The 14021-nt window shown below is 44.2% G+C and overlaps 1 protein-coding gene across 5 annotated transcripts in view; it reads right to left on the bottom strand.

Annotated features, from left to right (window-relative positions):
* PDZRN4 (PDZ domain containing ring finger 4) overlaps positions 1-14021 on the bottom strand; it is a 940417-nt gene that overhangs the window by 379862 nt on the left and 546534 nt on the right. The window contains exon 1 of one of the 5 annotated variants that reach the window (XM_029616545.1): positions 12748-12807. The exons of the other annotated variants lie outside the window; for them this stretch is intronic. Coding sequence (XP_029472405.1) covers positions 12748-12762 — 15 coding nt within the window. The 5' untranslated portion in view covers positions 12763-12807. Of the gene's footprint in view, positions 1-12747; positions 12808-14021 lie in introns of those variants that run through there. 5 annotated transcript variants of the gene reach the window in all.

Here is a 14021-nt window from a genome sequence, read left to right as displayed (position 1 = left end):
CCCTAATCCCTCCATTGATACTGCTCTGACTAACTGCTATACTGATGTTGCAGTCTGCCTCCTGGACTCTCCCATAGGCACAAGTGCACACCTCAGCTGCTCTCTTAAAGGGCCAGCGGCGGGAAAAGCCCCGCGGCTCTCAAGAGTGATGTCATCAGTTTTCGCCAGATCAGCCCTATAAAAGGGCCTAGCCTCAGTTCCTCAGTGCCTTCAGATCCGATCTTCACAGTGTCTGTGGTCTTCTTCCTGATCCAGGTCCTCCGTGGTCTTCCTGTGCCTTGATGGATCTTTATTCCATGTTCTTCGTGTTCCTGAACTTCGTCACCTTTTTGCTCCTGATCTCATCCCTCGTCGGAGCTCCCTCATCGCTTGTTCCATATCCCTGATGTCTGATGTTCCCGTCCTGACTTCGTCCATCTCATCTTCAGCTCTTTGTCCAGTTCCCTCATCTGTTCACTTTTAATGGAGTGCCACAGTCGTGGTCCATGACCAGCCCATGGGGGGCTGTGTAGGGTGCCTCATGGTACAAGGCCTTCTTCTCATCTGCAGTGTAAGTTTCCAAAAGACTTCTGTTTCTAATGCCTTACTTCTGAGAATCCTGTCCTGGTCTTTGGTGTCCCTTGTGCCTGCATCCGTCCTTACCTAAGACTCTGCCAGAACCTGCTCTGCTCCAGCATGGTATGCGACCAACCACAGGCAGCTGTGTAGGGTGCGCCCCGGTGCAGGCCTCTACTGAATCTTAGTCATATTCCAGTCTCAAGTTCCACTTCTTTGCTTGAAGCCTGCTTTGCATTCAGCGTGGTCTGCAGCTGTGTAGGGCATACTGTGATGCAGTTCTAACCCAGTACTTTCGCCTGAGTCCTGAATCCTTGTCTGTGACCTCCAAGTAACCTGATTCCTTGTCCGAGTCTTCTGAGTAACCTGAATCCATGTTTGAGTCCTCCGAGTATCCAAGTCTATGTCTGAGTCTTCCGAGTATCCTGTGTCCTCCGAGCATCCTAGTCTACGTCTGAGTCCTTGTCTGAGTCCTCCAAGTCTTCTGAGTATCCAAGTCCTCGTCTGAGTCCTCCGAGTATCCTTTGTCTGAGTCTTCTTGCTCCTGCCCTCAGCCTCCATCTGGCATCACACACTCATCGTTCCCAAGCAGTGGGTCCAGAAGGGTTATCGAGTGGCCGGATGGCTACTCTCAAGACCAGCATTGCGTTGCTGGGTCTCATTGGTGCATGTAGGTCCAGTGGAGGGCTGAGCCTGCCTTGTTCCTGTTCCAGATATTCTTTGCCTTGTCTTCCATCCAGCCTTCCTCGTGCTTGTACCTGCTCACCTCTCGCGGTGTGCCTTGGGGCTCCTCCCTGAGCCGCACCGTGATCCAAGGGCTCTCCACCCCGTTGAGATAGGACTGCGCCTCTGTGCTCCTAACAAAATTTGACAAAAGTTTTTAAAAGATACAGGTTTCACTACCACTGCATAACCCCTGTTCTTTGGACTTTATTTAAAATAATGTATATCCTGCACCCTCCAAGGTTTGGGGCAGGTTACTACAATATATTCCTTTTTTCCAACTGCTCAAAAAATTCAACCTCATTCTCCCACCTAGTGTGATGGTTCAATATACTGGAATGGTTTATTCAAAAAACCCTCACTCAGAAGGAAGAAATACATACACAAGAGAAATGATGCTCAAGATAAATCATTTTCTGAATGCAATAACATTTAAAGTAGTAAGAGAGAACTCATGCAAAAATCAGGACACGGAATAACCAGAGTTCACCTACAGAAGATAGGAAAAGGTTTCTACAAAAAACCCAGGCCCTCACACTGTACTATAAATGCTAACCACACTCATTTGTGAAACTATTTGCATGTTCTGAATGTGGTCATTTTCATTTGAAAAGTCCATTTCACAAGAAAATCAAAATTCCACCCAGTACCTTAGGAGGTTTTGTGCCACCTAGCCATGCTTCCATGCCATGAGCTTACATCTTGGAGCTATCTTTGCCAATATGCCTTGCTTTCATATCCCAGTCCTTACACCTTGAGTTATTCTTGCCAGTCTGGGGGATTTCTTTGCACCTCTCATGTTGCTTTAGTGCTTGAAACCACTCTTTGTGCTGCTTGGCCCCTTTATCAGTGTCTGCCCTAAGGGTTTTTCTCCCACCTTTTCTATTTTGTTTCACCTTCATGGTGCCTTAGTATGCTGATGCCACTTTTGGTTTACCATTCGAGATGCCATCAAGGGTTCATGGCACTGTTGCTGGTGCACTTTTTTGAAGTCTTGGGGTGTACTTCCCACTTTTGATGATTTTTTGCTCCTCTCACAGTGACAAGCAAATGGCACCCATTTGTCCCTTAACTCAGCCTTAGGCTATTCATGCCACTTTTGGTGCCACTTTTCACAGTCTAAGAATCTTAGACTTCTTTGCCCCTTTTGATGATTTCTTCCCACAAGTTCTAAGACAATGGATTAGAAAACCCCAATTCTGGAGTCTACTATAGACTACAATTCTACCCCTATGGACTTTAATGGTAAAGTAAAAACAAATCAAACCAAAAAAACAATGTTTTGAAACTAAAGAAATGCATTGGGGTCCCTACAAAATTAATTTCAAAAATTTCAAAATTAATTTCAAAAAGACACCAAATGTTTCTCCTGCACATCCCTGTATATCACACAAGACTTCATAAATATCTATCATATCCTCTCTGTGTCATCTCTTTTCCAAACTGAAAAACCCTAGCCTGTTTGGTCTTCATAGGGAAACAGACATTCCTTTTTCTACTTCTACTACCATATATGCTCATGTATAGACTGAGGATTTAACATTCTAAAATGTGCTTGGCAAGTCTGTGGATCAAAGGACCTCACACATTGGGCCCCTCTGACCCCCGTCCTGGTCGCAAAATGGATGCTGAGGCCTAAAAACACCCTGGCCACCCAGCACCCTTTTATGGGAGTCCTGATCAGTAAAAGAGGCAGAAGAGATGCCTACTAACCTCTTGCCCTTCCATGGTCCCTATCAGTATGACATTGGTTGGCTCTTAGACCAGCACCATAGTGATGTCAAAATGGTACCAGTCTCAGGCCACTAAAAAAAATGGCATTGGTCAGTCCTCTTCTAGAGGGAGCTAAATTGTTGAGTTCAAAAGTTGCATTGTGAAGTGTGGGGTTTTTGTCTATACTATGGGGTTAATTTTTGAGAGAAGTCCTGTTGAAATCAGGATGTTGGTCTTGATGGACCCTTGGTCTGATCCACTAAGGCAGCTTCTTATGTTCTTATGTAGGGTAGACTCTCTGCTAAGGATATGCAGCCTCCAAAATTTTGTTTCTATTCTTTTTTCATATTTAAGTTTATTTTAACCCAGATATCACTTTGTTTAATATTTATTTCCTATCTGTTCAGCTCCTTGGATCTCAAGGATGCATACACCCACATATATCCTAGTTGTGAGAAGCATCTCAGATTTGTGGTAGAAAGCCATCACTTCTAGTACTGTGTATTGTTTTTAGCCATGTGTCAGTTTCACACATTTATTTATTTATAGTTTGTTTTTTTATATACCACGGCACATAATGCACATCACCTCGGTTTACAGCAAACAGTAATTCAGCCTGAGGCTTTACAATAAACATAAGTGGAAAAAGCCAAACGCTTGTTTAACAGTTAACTAGGTATATAAATATCATATACATATATGTAACAAAAATAACTGAGATAATTAACTTAAGGTCGGCCCTTTAGGGAGATATTCTAGGGAATAATACGGGTATGGAAAGGGGGAAACATGGAGGGGGGGGGGTGACGTGAGTCAAGGGGGGAAGGGAAGGGCAAGGTTAGGGGGAGGAATCAGGAGGAGGTTGAGCAGCGATGTATGTAATTTGCATAAGTCCCATCCTTCAAGGGTAGGCTTTTCTAAACAGCCATGTTTTTAGGTTATGTTTAAATTTTCGGTGGCAGGGTTCCTGCCGCAGCTCCGAGGGCACACTGTTCCACATTGTGGTTCCTGCTATGATGAGCGAGCGTTCTTTTGTAGATGAATTTTTAGTTAGTTTAGGAGAAGGGATCGGCAGTCTGGCCTGATGTTGGGATCTGATTGGACGGTTTGTTTTTTTGAAATACAGGTGCTCAGAGAACCATTGCATGTTTCGGTTATATTTATGAAGTGTCTGCTAGTCATTGCTACTTTGATACCTGTGGGGAAAGTGAAGATGAATACTTAAAAAAAAAAAACACATTTTCAAAAGCCATTTACCCGAACAAGTATTGATTTACGGAGGTAAATTAGCTGCCTTAAACCTGGTCATCCCTTAGCCAGGTAAAAGTATGCACAGGGATCAACAATACATGTACGTTTACCAGACAAAAAGTAGCTGGGCTTAGCAGTGTGGTTATTCACCACAGACTAACTAGCCTGTAGTTCCCAGTCTCCTAAGGAAGAACTACAGGCTAGAAGAAAAGAGGAATGACAACTGCCTGTCTCCAGTCCTCCGGAACTATTCCCGACTCTAATGAAGCATTGAAAAGGTCAGCCAATAGAGCTGCCAGAAATGTTCTAAGCTCTTCTAACACCCTCGGATATATCCTGTCTGTGACCATCACTTAATCTAGTTTTTGTTTAGCTAGATCATCATAGACAAATAGAAAGTGACCGATTACCTATTCAGGAAATTCAGAGAGGGGAAAAGTGTAAGTGAATAGAATTGGTAGCCATAATGAGCTTACCATGATGAGTCTTTTCAAGGTGTCATCATTCATATCAACAATAAAAAATTTGATTACATCTCTAAGATGAATAAGACTTTTTTTATTTTTAGCAATAACTCATCTTTGCTGAAAGCTATTGATTCCTTAAACAGTCTTCATATTGTGCTGTTCTTTTTCATTGCCATTTTGAAAAGGCAATTATTTTGCTGTTTTTCCCTTATTTTAACTCTAAGAATTCAATATCGTATAAATGTAACTCAGATGAGGTTCTGTATAATATGGAACATGCACATAGTAAAATAAATATACTTTTCAAACAGGATCCACTTTTTTTTCTTGATTCATTAATATGAATACAAAACAGAATCAAATACAGCATGAACTTTTTATCAAGATTCAACAGAATGAATTGACTAGAAATCTAGGCAAGATTATTATTAATCAGAACATAACACATTATAAAAAAGGCTAAATTAATTTGGGGTTTTTTTTATTAGTTGAGAGCATTTCTTTGATACAAATAAAACTTTATAGCTTGGATGAATGTGGTATGTTTGCTGGGGAGGTTTGGACGGGGGGGGGGGGGGGGTTGAGGGTATCCGTATGGATCCCACTTCCCTATGAAAATACAAAATGTTATGGAGTGTTGGGTAATACCTGTATTGATGCTTCCTTTCCTTATTATTGTGTATATTGTTCTACTGTTCTCAGTGCTCTATGGTTGTTACTTACCAGACACTACCAATAAAAAAGATTTTGATAAAAAAAAAAAAAAACTTTATAGCTGAGCCAGTTTGGAATTCTCACTGAGACCAGGAGAAAAAAATGAGGAAAATGCAAAAATACTTCTGAAATCAACAAGTAAAGGCAGCGGAATGTGCAGGTTTTAAAAATTATATTTAACAAGGATTGCCAAGTATCACCTAAGGGTAGGGATAGGTTAGGTCTAAGAATAAAGGGAGGTTAGAGAAAGTGGGTTATGGTTTTATATACCGAATGACGGTATATAAAAAATTTGTAAATAAATAAAATAAATAAAATATTGCTGATCCAATACTTCTTGACAGAATTTAGAAGGAAGACATTTTACTCTGCTATGATATGCTACCCTTTACCCTACTTACACAGCATATCACTGAAAATATTGCTAATCACTGTAAAATAATAGTAGTATGGCATTTCTACTAATACCTATTTCAAGTTGTATTTACATGTGAGTATAGTGAAAGACCCATTATCTGGCAGGCATGAGGAATAAGCTATGCTAGTTAATTAAATATGCCGATTATCTAAGAGCCCTATGATTCCAGTCATTTTCCCTTCTCTTTCTTGCAAGGAACAGAAGGGGAAGGAATGGTTAGAGCACAACAGAGAAAGGTTACACTGCTAGCCAATTCAACCATTTCTGTCATTTCCCTTCTCCTCCCCTTGCCTCTTCTCTCATTCAGAAAACAGAAGGGGTGGGGTGATGCTGGAGTGGACAGAACAGAGCACAGCAAAGAAAAGCTACTCTGTCCCTCGCCAGTTCAGGTATCTAATACAGCCTTTTTAAGGCAGAACGCTGCAAGGGATTCTGAGTGAAGGGAGGTTCCCTTCATCCTACCATAAGAACCCAGGCCTAGAGAACTAGAGGTGGCCTCAGGGGAGCTGGTAGGACCTTGCGGGATATCTGTATGCTGTATGTTTACCTAATATGTGTGCCTGATGCAAGGTGAGCTATTACTTTGATTTATGCACTTGTGAAGCACTGTAAATAAAAACTGATTTTTTATGTTAACTTGGGTGGACAAATCTAGGTGCTGCCTGAGCAGCCCTAGATCTGGCCCCCTGTCATCCCCTTCTTTTTCTCCGGCATCCCCCATTCCTCACATGGTTAAATAAAATTATGCCGAGGGGAGTCACCAGCCCCCCCCCCCCCACCCCCACCAGCATTCCTCCATTCCCCTCTGATGTTAAAATGGGAACAGAAAGGTGATAGACTCTGTGGCATCTTGACCTCTTCAACCCACTAATCAAAAGCTCCTACTCTCTCCAAGCTCATAGATTGACTACAGAGTTAGATCAGGAGAGAGCAAAAGATGTATTGTACTTGGATTTCAGTAAGGCTTTTTACACGGTTCCACATTTGGTGACTTATAAATACATTGTGTGCCCTTTGAATGGACCCTGAAAGACTGAATGGGTTAGAAACTGGTTGAGTAGGAGGAGTTGACAAAGGTTAGTGGTCAAAGGAGTTCACTCCGAGGAGGAAGGCATTTCTAGTGGTGTGGCACAGGGATCAGTCATTGGACCAGTTCTTTTCCAACAGTTTTCTAAGCAACATTGCATAAGGATTGTTGAGAAAGGTTTGACTTATTGTCGAATATACCAAAAAGCAACATGATGGGCAGTCAGAAAGATGTGAAAAACATGAGAAGGGATCTAGCAAGGAATGGTCTAGAGTCTGGTAGCTAAGATTTAATGCTACGGTATAGGGGGATGAAATTCTTCTAAGAACAAAAGAAGAGCGGGATCTGGGGATGATCATATCAGATGATCTTAAGGTGACCAAACAGCTGGATAAGACGATGGCAAAAGCCAGAAAGATGCTTGATTGCATAGGAACAGGAATGTTCAGCAGAGAAAGAGAGATGATACTGCCCCTCTATAGGTCCCTAGTAAGACCTCACTTGGAATGCTGTTTACAATTCTGGAGATCACACCTTCAATTATGCCCGGTCGCAGATGGCTGTGACCGTGCTTACTTACATCTTGCACCATTCTCCAGCCCTCCCCGGGTCTGCTTGCGGCACAGGCCAATCTCTACCGCCACGTTCCCCATGGCTTCTCGTGGCAGCTGAGACGCCGCCACCGGCTTCATTGTCTCCGGGCCTTCCTAGGCGAGCGCATGCCACCAGACCCTCCTTTGAAGCCTCTTCGGCGGGAACCTCGGGGGCATCCCTGCTTTATGATGACATCAGATCAAGATACTTAAGCTCCACCTTTGCCCTCAGTTAGCCAACTTGGCAACAAGTTCCATTCATCTCTACTAGCTCCTGTTCTGTGTTCCTGTGGCTCGCTGTTGGACTTCGTCGGACCTTGGACTCTGTCTGGTACCCATTCCTCGGGGGCCAGTGGCACTCTCACAAGGACCTTGTCTCCGGGCCTCCTCTGCTCCTCGGGCTGGCCCTGCGCCTCCTGAAGTCCTACTCTGCAAGGCTCCCCGCTCCTCGGGGCTGCTCCCTGAAACACCCTTACCACTCGGGAATTACTCTAGTGCTTCCCCGCTCCTCGGGGTTGTGCCTACATGCTGTCTGGACTGTCAGAACTTCCCCGCTCCTCAGGGGCTGCATCTTCCTACTTCCCAAGAGATTCTCAGCACCATCCCGCTCCTCGGGACAGGGTCCTGGTGCTTTACTGTGACTGTCCACCCCTCCCCACTCCTCGGGGTCACGCTTATTTGCTAAGAGACTACCAGCACTTCCCCGCTCTTCGGGGCTGTGCTTCTCTATCATACAGAGACTGCCTGTGCTCCCCGCTCCTCGGGTTCCATCTACATCATCATCAGAAACCTGACTCGGGCTTCCCTGCTCCATGGGTTAACCTGTGTCACTACAGCCGCACATCACTCGCTCCGCAGCTCTGCCCCTCGGGGGGGGGGGGGGGGGTGTCTCCGCTATCCCTCCTGCACACCAGTCTCAAGGCGCACACTCTACGGTCTGCTCGGCGCCTTCCCCTCCAGGGGTATCAGTCAAGGTATAATCAGCAGCCCGCTTGCTAGTGGGGAATTCCTCGAGACCTCTCCACAGAGCTCTCTGCCGGGCCTGACCTTGCCTCTCGTCAGTGTAGGCCCACAAACCATAACAAAAGAATATAAACCAGTTGGAGATGGTCCAGAGGGTGGTTAAAATGATCAGTTGTCTTCATTCTAACGTATATGAGGACAGATTTAAAGATCTGAACATGTACACCCTAGAGGCAAAACAAGATAGGAGAGATATGATAAAGATGTTTAAATGACTTTAAGATTTTCATGTATGGTAGCCAGGCTTTTTTCAAAGGAAGAGAGTCTCTAGAATGAGGGGTCATGGGATGAGGGTGAAAGGGAGTAGACTCAGATGTAATCTAAGGAAATGTTTCTTTACAGAGAGGGTGGTGGATGCATGGAATAGCCTTCCCACGGAGGAGTTGGAGACTAGGACAGTATATGAATTCAAGAAAACATGGGATAAACACAGGAGATATCTGAGGGACTGTTACGCCCGGAGGAGTGGATCCTTGGTCCGGCGATGTCTGTTTAGGCCACCCTCGGTTGGCGAGGCCGGTCCTCGGGGTGGCAGGTAGGATTGAAGAAGATCTGGATGCAGGTGCCTCCTGCCGGTTGTGTAGTCCAGATAGCTGGCGCCTCCAGCGGGTCATGTAAGCGATAGCTGACGCCTTCAGCTGGTCGAAGAGCCAACCCCGAGGATCCCTTCTAAGTCCAGACAGGATCCTGGGGCTAGAGATACTGCCAACAGTCCAATGATCAATAACCAGGGAGCTTCCGTAGTCAGACAAAGTCCCGCAGCCGGTCCAGGGGTCGAGTGCCAGAGAGATCCACAGCCGGTCCAGGGGTCGAGAGCCAGAAATATCCGCAGCCGGTCCAGGGGTCGGATGCCAGAGAGTACTGTAGCCAAGCCAGGAGTCGAGAGCCAGGAGAAACGTCAGCTGGTCCAGGAATCAAGCACAGAGGGAACAAGCAGCAACCAGGAACAGGGACAAACGCAAGAGCCAAGAAGCCAAGGCAAGGTCTGAGGGCTCAGACCTTGCCTTAAATAGTCTCCAGCAAATCAGAAGCAGCAGGAAGGGCTCTGAGCACTTCCTGTGTGTGTCTCTTTAATTTTCAGGCCAGGCCGCCCGCGCGGCCCTTAGCAAGCATCAGGGGGCGGAGCTTAGCCGCTCGGGGAGGAACGCCGCGGCCATCTTGGGACAGCAGTGGCAGCTGCTGTTGAAGGAATCCAAGACGCCGGTCTCATCGATGAAGATCCATCCGGGTCCTGGGGTACGTAGTCGGTCCCGGTAGTCATAACAGGGAGTGAGAGAGAATGTAAAGCTGAATAAGTAGGTGTGGATGGGCAGATCAGATTGCCCATTTGGTCTTTTCTGCCATCATGTTTTCACGTTTATACCAGAAATTGCTAATACCATGTATCCTCAAGAATTTTAAAGAGAAAAAGTTCCAACAGAAAAAGTATGCCAGTTTTAAACCATTTGAAGACAACAGCTCAGTAAAACTGAATTTCGATATATCAATTAAAATGCATAAATACTTCTTTGCATTACAAGATGGTTATTAAAATAAATAGTAAGCTGGCAATGAGCATATTGCATAACTCAAAATGTGCAACATGTATTAGAACAAAAACAAAACAAAACAAAAAAAAACCAAAGCCAAATACTACAGTCTTCTGTAAGTGAAATGATTCAAACAGCAAAACAATAGAAATACATTGTGTGGGTAAATTTCAGACTAGCAGTATATTTGCAAAGTCAAAGGGTATTTTTACCTATGGTCTTTGCACTAAGTTTTCAAAGTGAATATTCTAAGGAAAATAACCCACACACATATACACTTGCTATTTTGTGTAGGTAATTTTTCAGACTAGAAATCTGTGCCTATATTTTAATTTTCAAAAGCATGCATATAGTTTTCAAGCCCTCAACCTCATCCCCAAGAATACCTCCCTCTACTACGGTCAAAATTATGCACTTAGTGACACTGCGTGTTAGGGGTGTGCATTCGTTCCCTACGAACTGGAAATCCGCAACATATAGGGCCATATTCGTTGTATTCATGGAGAAGCGAAACATATCGCGATTCCCCACGAATACAAGGAATCTTCACCAAATTATTCGGCCGCCTAAAGGAGCCAATTTAAACAAACCCCCCACCCTCCTGACCCCCCTAAGACTTACCAAAACTCTATGGTGGTCCAGCGGGGGTCCGGGAGCCATCTCCTGCACTCACACCCTCGGCTGCCGTATTAAAAATGGTGCCAATAGCCTTTGACCTACTATGTCACAGGGGCTACCGGTGCCATTGGTCAGCCCCTGTCACATGGCCATCATCGCCATCTTGTGCTCCTACCATGTGACAGGGGCTGACCAATGGCACTGGTAGCCCCTGTGACATAGTATGGGCAAAGGCTATCGGCGCCATTTTGATTACTGGCAGCTGACGGCCCGAGTGCAGGAGGTGACTCCCGGACCCCTGCTGGACTTTTGGCAAGTCTTGTGGGGGTCAGGAGGGTCCCCCAAGACTTACCAAAAGTCCCTGGTGGTCCAGCAGGGGTCCGGGAGCGATCTCCTGCACTCGGGCCATCGGCTGCCAGTAATCAAAATGGTGCTGATAGCCTTTGCCCTTACTATGTCACAGGGGCTACCAGTGCCATTGGTCAGCCCCTGTCACATGGTAGGAGCACAAGATGGCGCTGATGGCCATGTGACGGGGGCTGACCAATGGCACCAGTAGCCCCTGTGACATAGTAGGTCAAAGGCTATCGGCACCATTTTGAATACGGCAGCCGAGGGTGTGAGTGCAGGAGATGGCTCCCGGACCCCCCGCTGGACCACCATGGAGTTTTGGTAAGTCTTTGGGGGGTCATGAGGGTGGGGGGTTGTAGTTAATTTAATTTTAGTGGGGAAATGAATAGGAATTAACGTATAAACATATCGGGGGGCCCCCTTGCCGAATGCAACTTATCTGCCCCCCCCCCCGATGAATACGAATCCCAAATGCAATGTATGGCATCCCTCTGCACATCCCTACTGCATGGGCACTTTTACATGCATATAGGGTGAACATTTTTCAAAAAAGCCCATTTCCATGGGCAAAGCATTGTTCAACCCTTGGAAATGGCTTTGAAATTCACTTTCTCTATCTTTACTGGGTAAAATTCTGGAATGGCAACATAAATTTAAAATGGCAGAAGTTCTGAAACAGAGAGCATGAGAAAAAAAAAAGAAGAGGATCCAATTCTGTTCAATGTTTCTTACTCTAATAAGACTAAATGAGTATCATGCACTGCTTCAACCAGTATCCACACTTTTCAAAGCCAGGGTAAAAGTTTTCTAAAGATGGCACAAGAGCATCCTGTCTACCGAGTCTACTCTAAATGCAAGCAGTGTGTGAGTATTAATGGCAGGTTGAAATACAGCACATTTGCTCTTTGCATAGTTCTTTATTCCAGTGCTTCCCAACCCAGTCCTCAGGGCACACTTAACCAGTCAGATTTTCAGTATAACCAGAATGAATATGCATGAGACAGATTTGCATACAATGGAAGCAATGCATGCAAATCTCTTATCATGCATGTTCATTGTGGATATCCTGAAAATCTAACCGGTTAGGTATGCCCTGAAGACTGGGTTGAGAAACACTGCTTTATTCAGGTGGTTCAAGGCATGCATGCATACATGGCTTAATGTCTGTACAAGCACATGCCAAACCAGCTTACTCTGTCCACGAGCTTTTTCCATAGAGCAACTGCTAGAGTCCCAATAAGTGTTTCACCTCTGTTTCCAAAACTATCTCCAGTCGAAATGAAGCACATTACTAAGGTATCGATATTCAAAAGGTTTATGTGGTTAAACTTGGCTTTTATTCACATACAGTTAACCAGTTATATATTCAAAACCCTCCACAACTAAATTCTGTCTGCACAAAATTGCTGTGTGCACCAAATGAGCTGGATAAAAAATAGGGACCAAGGCGAGCTGTGCTCGAAATGGAATTTTCAAATTTAGTCAATTAGTGCAATATTCAGTGCTATCTAGCTACATTTGTGTACCTAATTGCAGCCTCATAAATGGCTGCCTTAAATCTAACTGCGCAATGTAAATTTACCACTCAGGGGCTCTTTGAAAATATAACCCTGCTCTCTCCTGCTTGCAATATTGACAGCTCAAGAATTAAAATGATATTTTTCCATCAAACTCAACCTTATTTTTCATTTTCAAATAAAATGATGATTAAAGAGACACACTGCATATGGGATAAATAAAAATTCAAATGAACTACATCTCTTACTTGCATCAGCAACATCTGGCAGCCTGCCGAGACTACTGACAGCCAGTTTAAGGTGAAAAACAAAATGTCCCTTACCTGAAAATTAAAAAGAAAAAAACAACAGAAAACAAAGTTAGTGGTTTCATAGGATCCAACTACACACACGTGAGATGCTACTATGATATCTGGGCTCCTGGTTTTGAAAGAGAATTAAAGGTTAATGGTGCAAACATTTGCAAAGCATTTTTCTATGTAATTGTTAACTGGCATACTTTCAAACAACAATAATACCAAAATGATGATAAAAAAAAGGATAAAATACAAATATATGCCCTTAAAAATTAGAGTATGCCTTGAAGGTTCAAGCTTGAAGAACCAGACTTTTCATCCTTCCCCCTTTTCATTTTCCCAGATATGTGCCAATGCTTCTTGTAGACTATTTCACCTTCCGTCCTGCAGAGGATCTGCCCACTAATGATGGTAATGAAACATTCTTTGTGTGAGAGCCTGTTCATTTATTTTCATTCCCGTGAGTGCCTTCAGAGACCAGCACTGCAATCACAGCTACTTACTATTTAATTCCCAGCCAAATTTATGGTCAAATTGAAAAATGGATGCAGCTAAGCCTGATGCAGGATGTTTTTGTCTGAAGTGTCCTCCTGGAATCATTATACTTGCATTAATCTTTAATCTACAATTAAACAATCAGTTCCATGTAAAAGATAGCTGAAAACAGATCTTTGGAATATGTACTAGACAATATATATTAATAGGGGAGGGGAAAGGAAGAGGCAACTGGGACACAAATCATCACTGGGTCCCATGTCCATGAAAGGTTAGTTAAAGGAAATGAAAATGTGCCACTTTGCTACATGACTTTTAAACGTTTGCCCTCTCCTCTGAAAACAAATGGTAAGGAATATGTTTTAAAAAATGGAAGAAAATGCAATGCAAAGGAACAGAACGGACAGAGGTACAGTATTGGCCTAACTAGTAAATCAGTTTTGTGCAGCAGGAGGAAAAATGCAGCCTGCTGAGAATCTGCTTCACCCCAATTAAGAGTCCTGCTCCCAGCTCCAGCAGATGCTTAATTGGAGACAGAGGCTGCCAGGCAGGCCTGATACCACTATCATTAACAGGTAGTTTGAAGCCATTAAGGAACTTGCATTTCTCAATTTCCTTCTCCACCAGTATGGCCATGTACAGAGTGCCAGGCTCCTTCCACAGACGTGTCTAGATCAGAGAGAGAGGCACTGGAGGCTCAGCTTTAATTGTGATGCTTACCAAGCTTTTAA

Source organism: Rhinatrema bivittatum, chromosome 9, assembly GCF_901001135.1.
Source record: "Rhinatrema bivittatum chromosome 9, aRhiBiv1.1, whole genome shotgun sequence".
Classification (NCBI taxonomy): Eukaryota; Metazoa; Chordata; class Amphibia; order Gymnophiona; family Rhinatrematidae; genus Rhinatrema; species Rhinatrema bivittatum.
The sequence above is the reverse complement of the archived record's forward strand: the minus strand, read 5'-3'. Positions and strand labels throughout refer to the sequence as shown.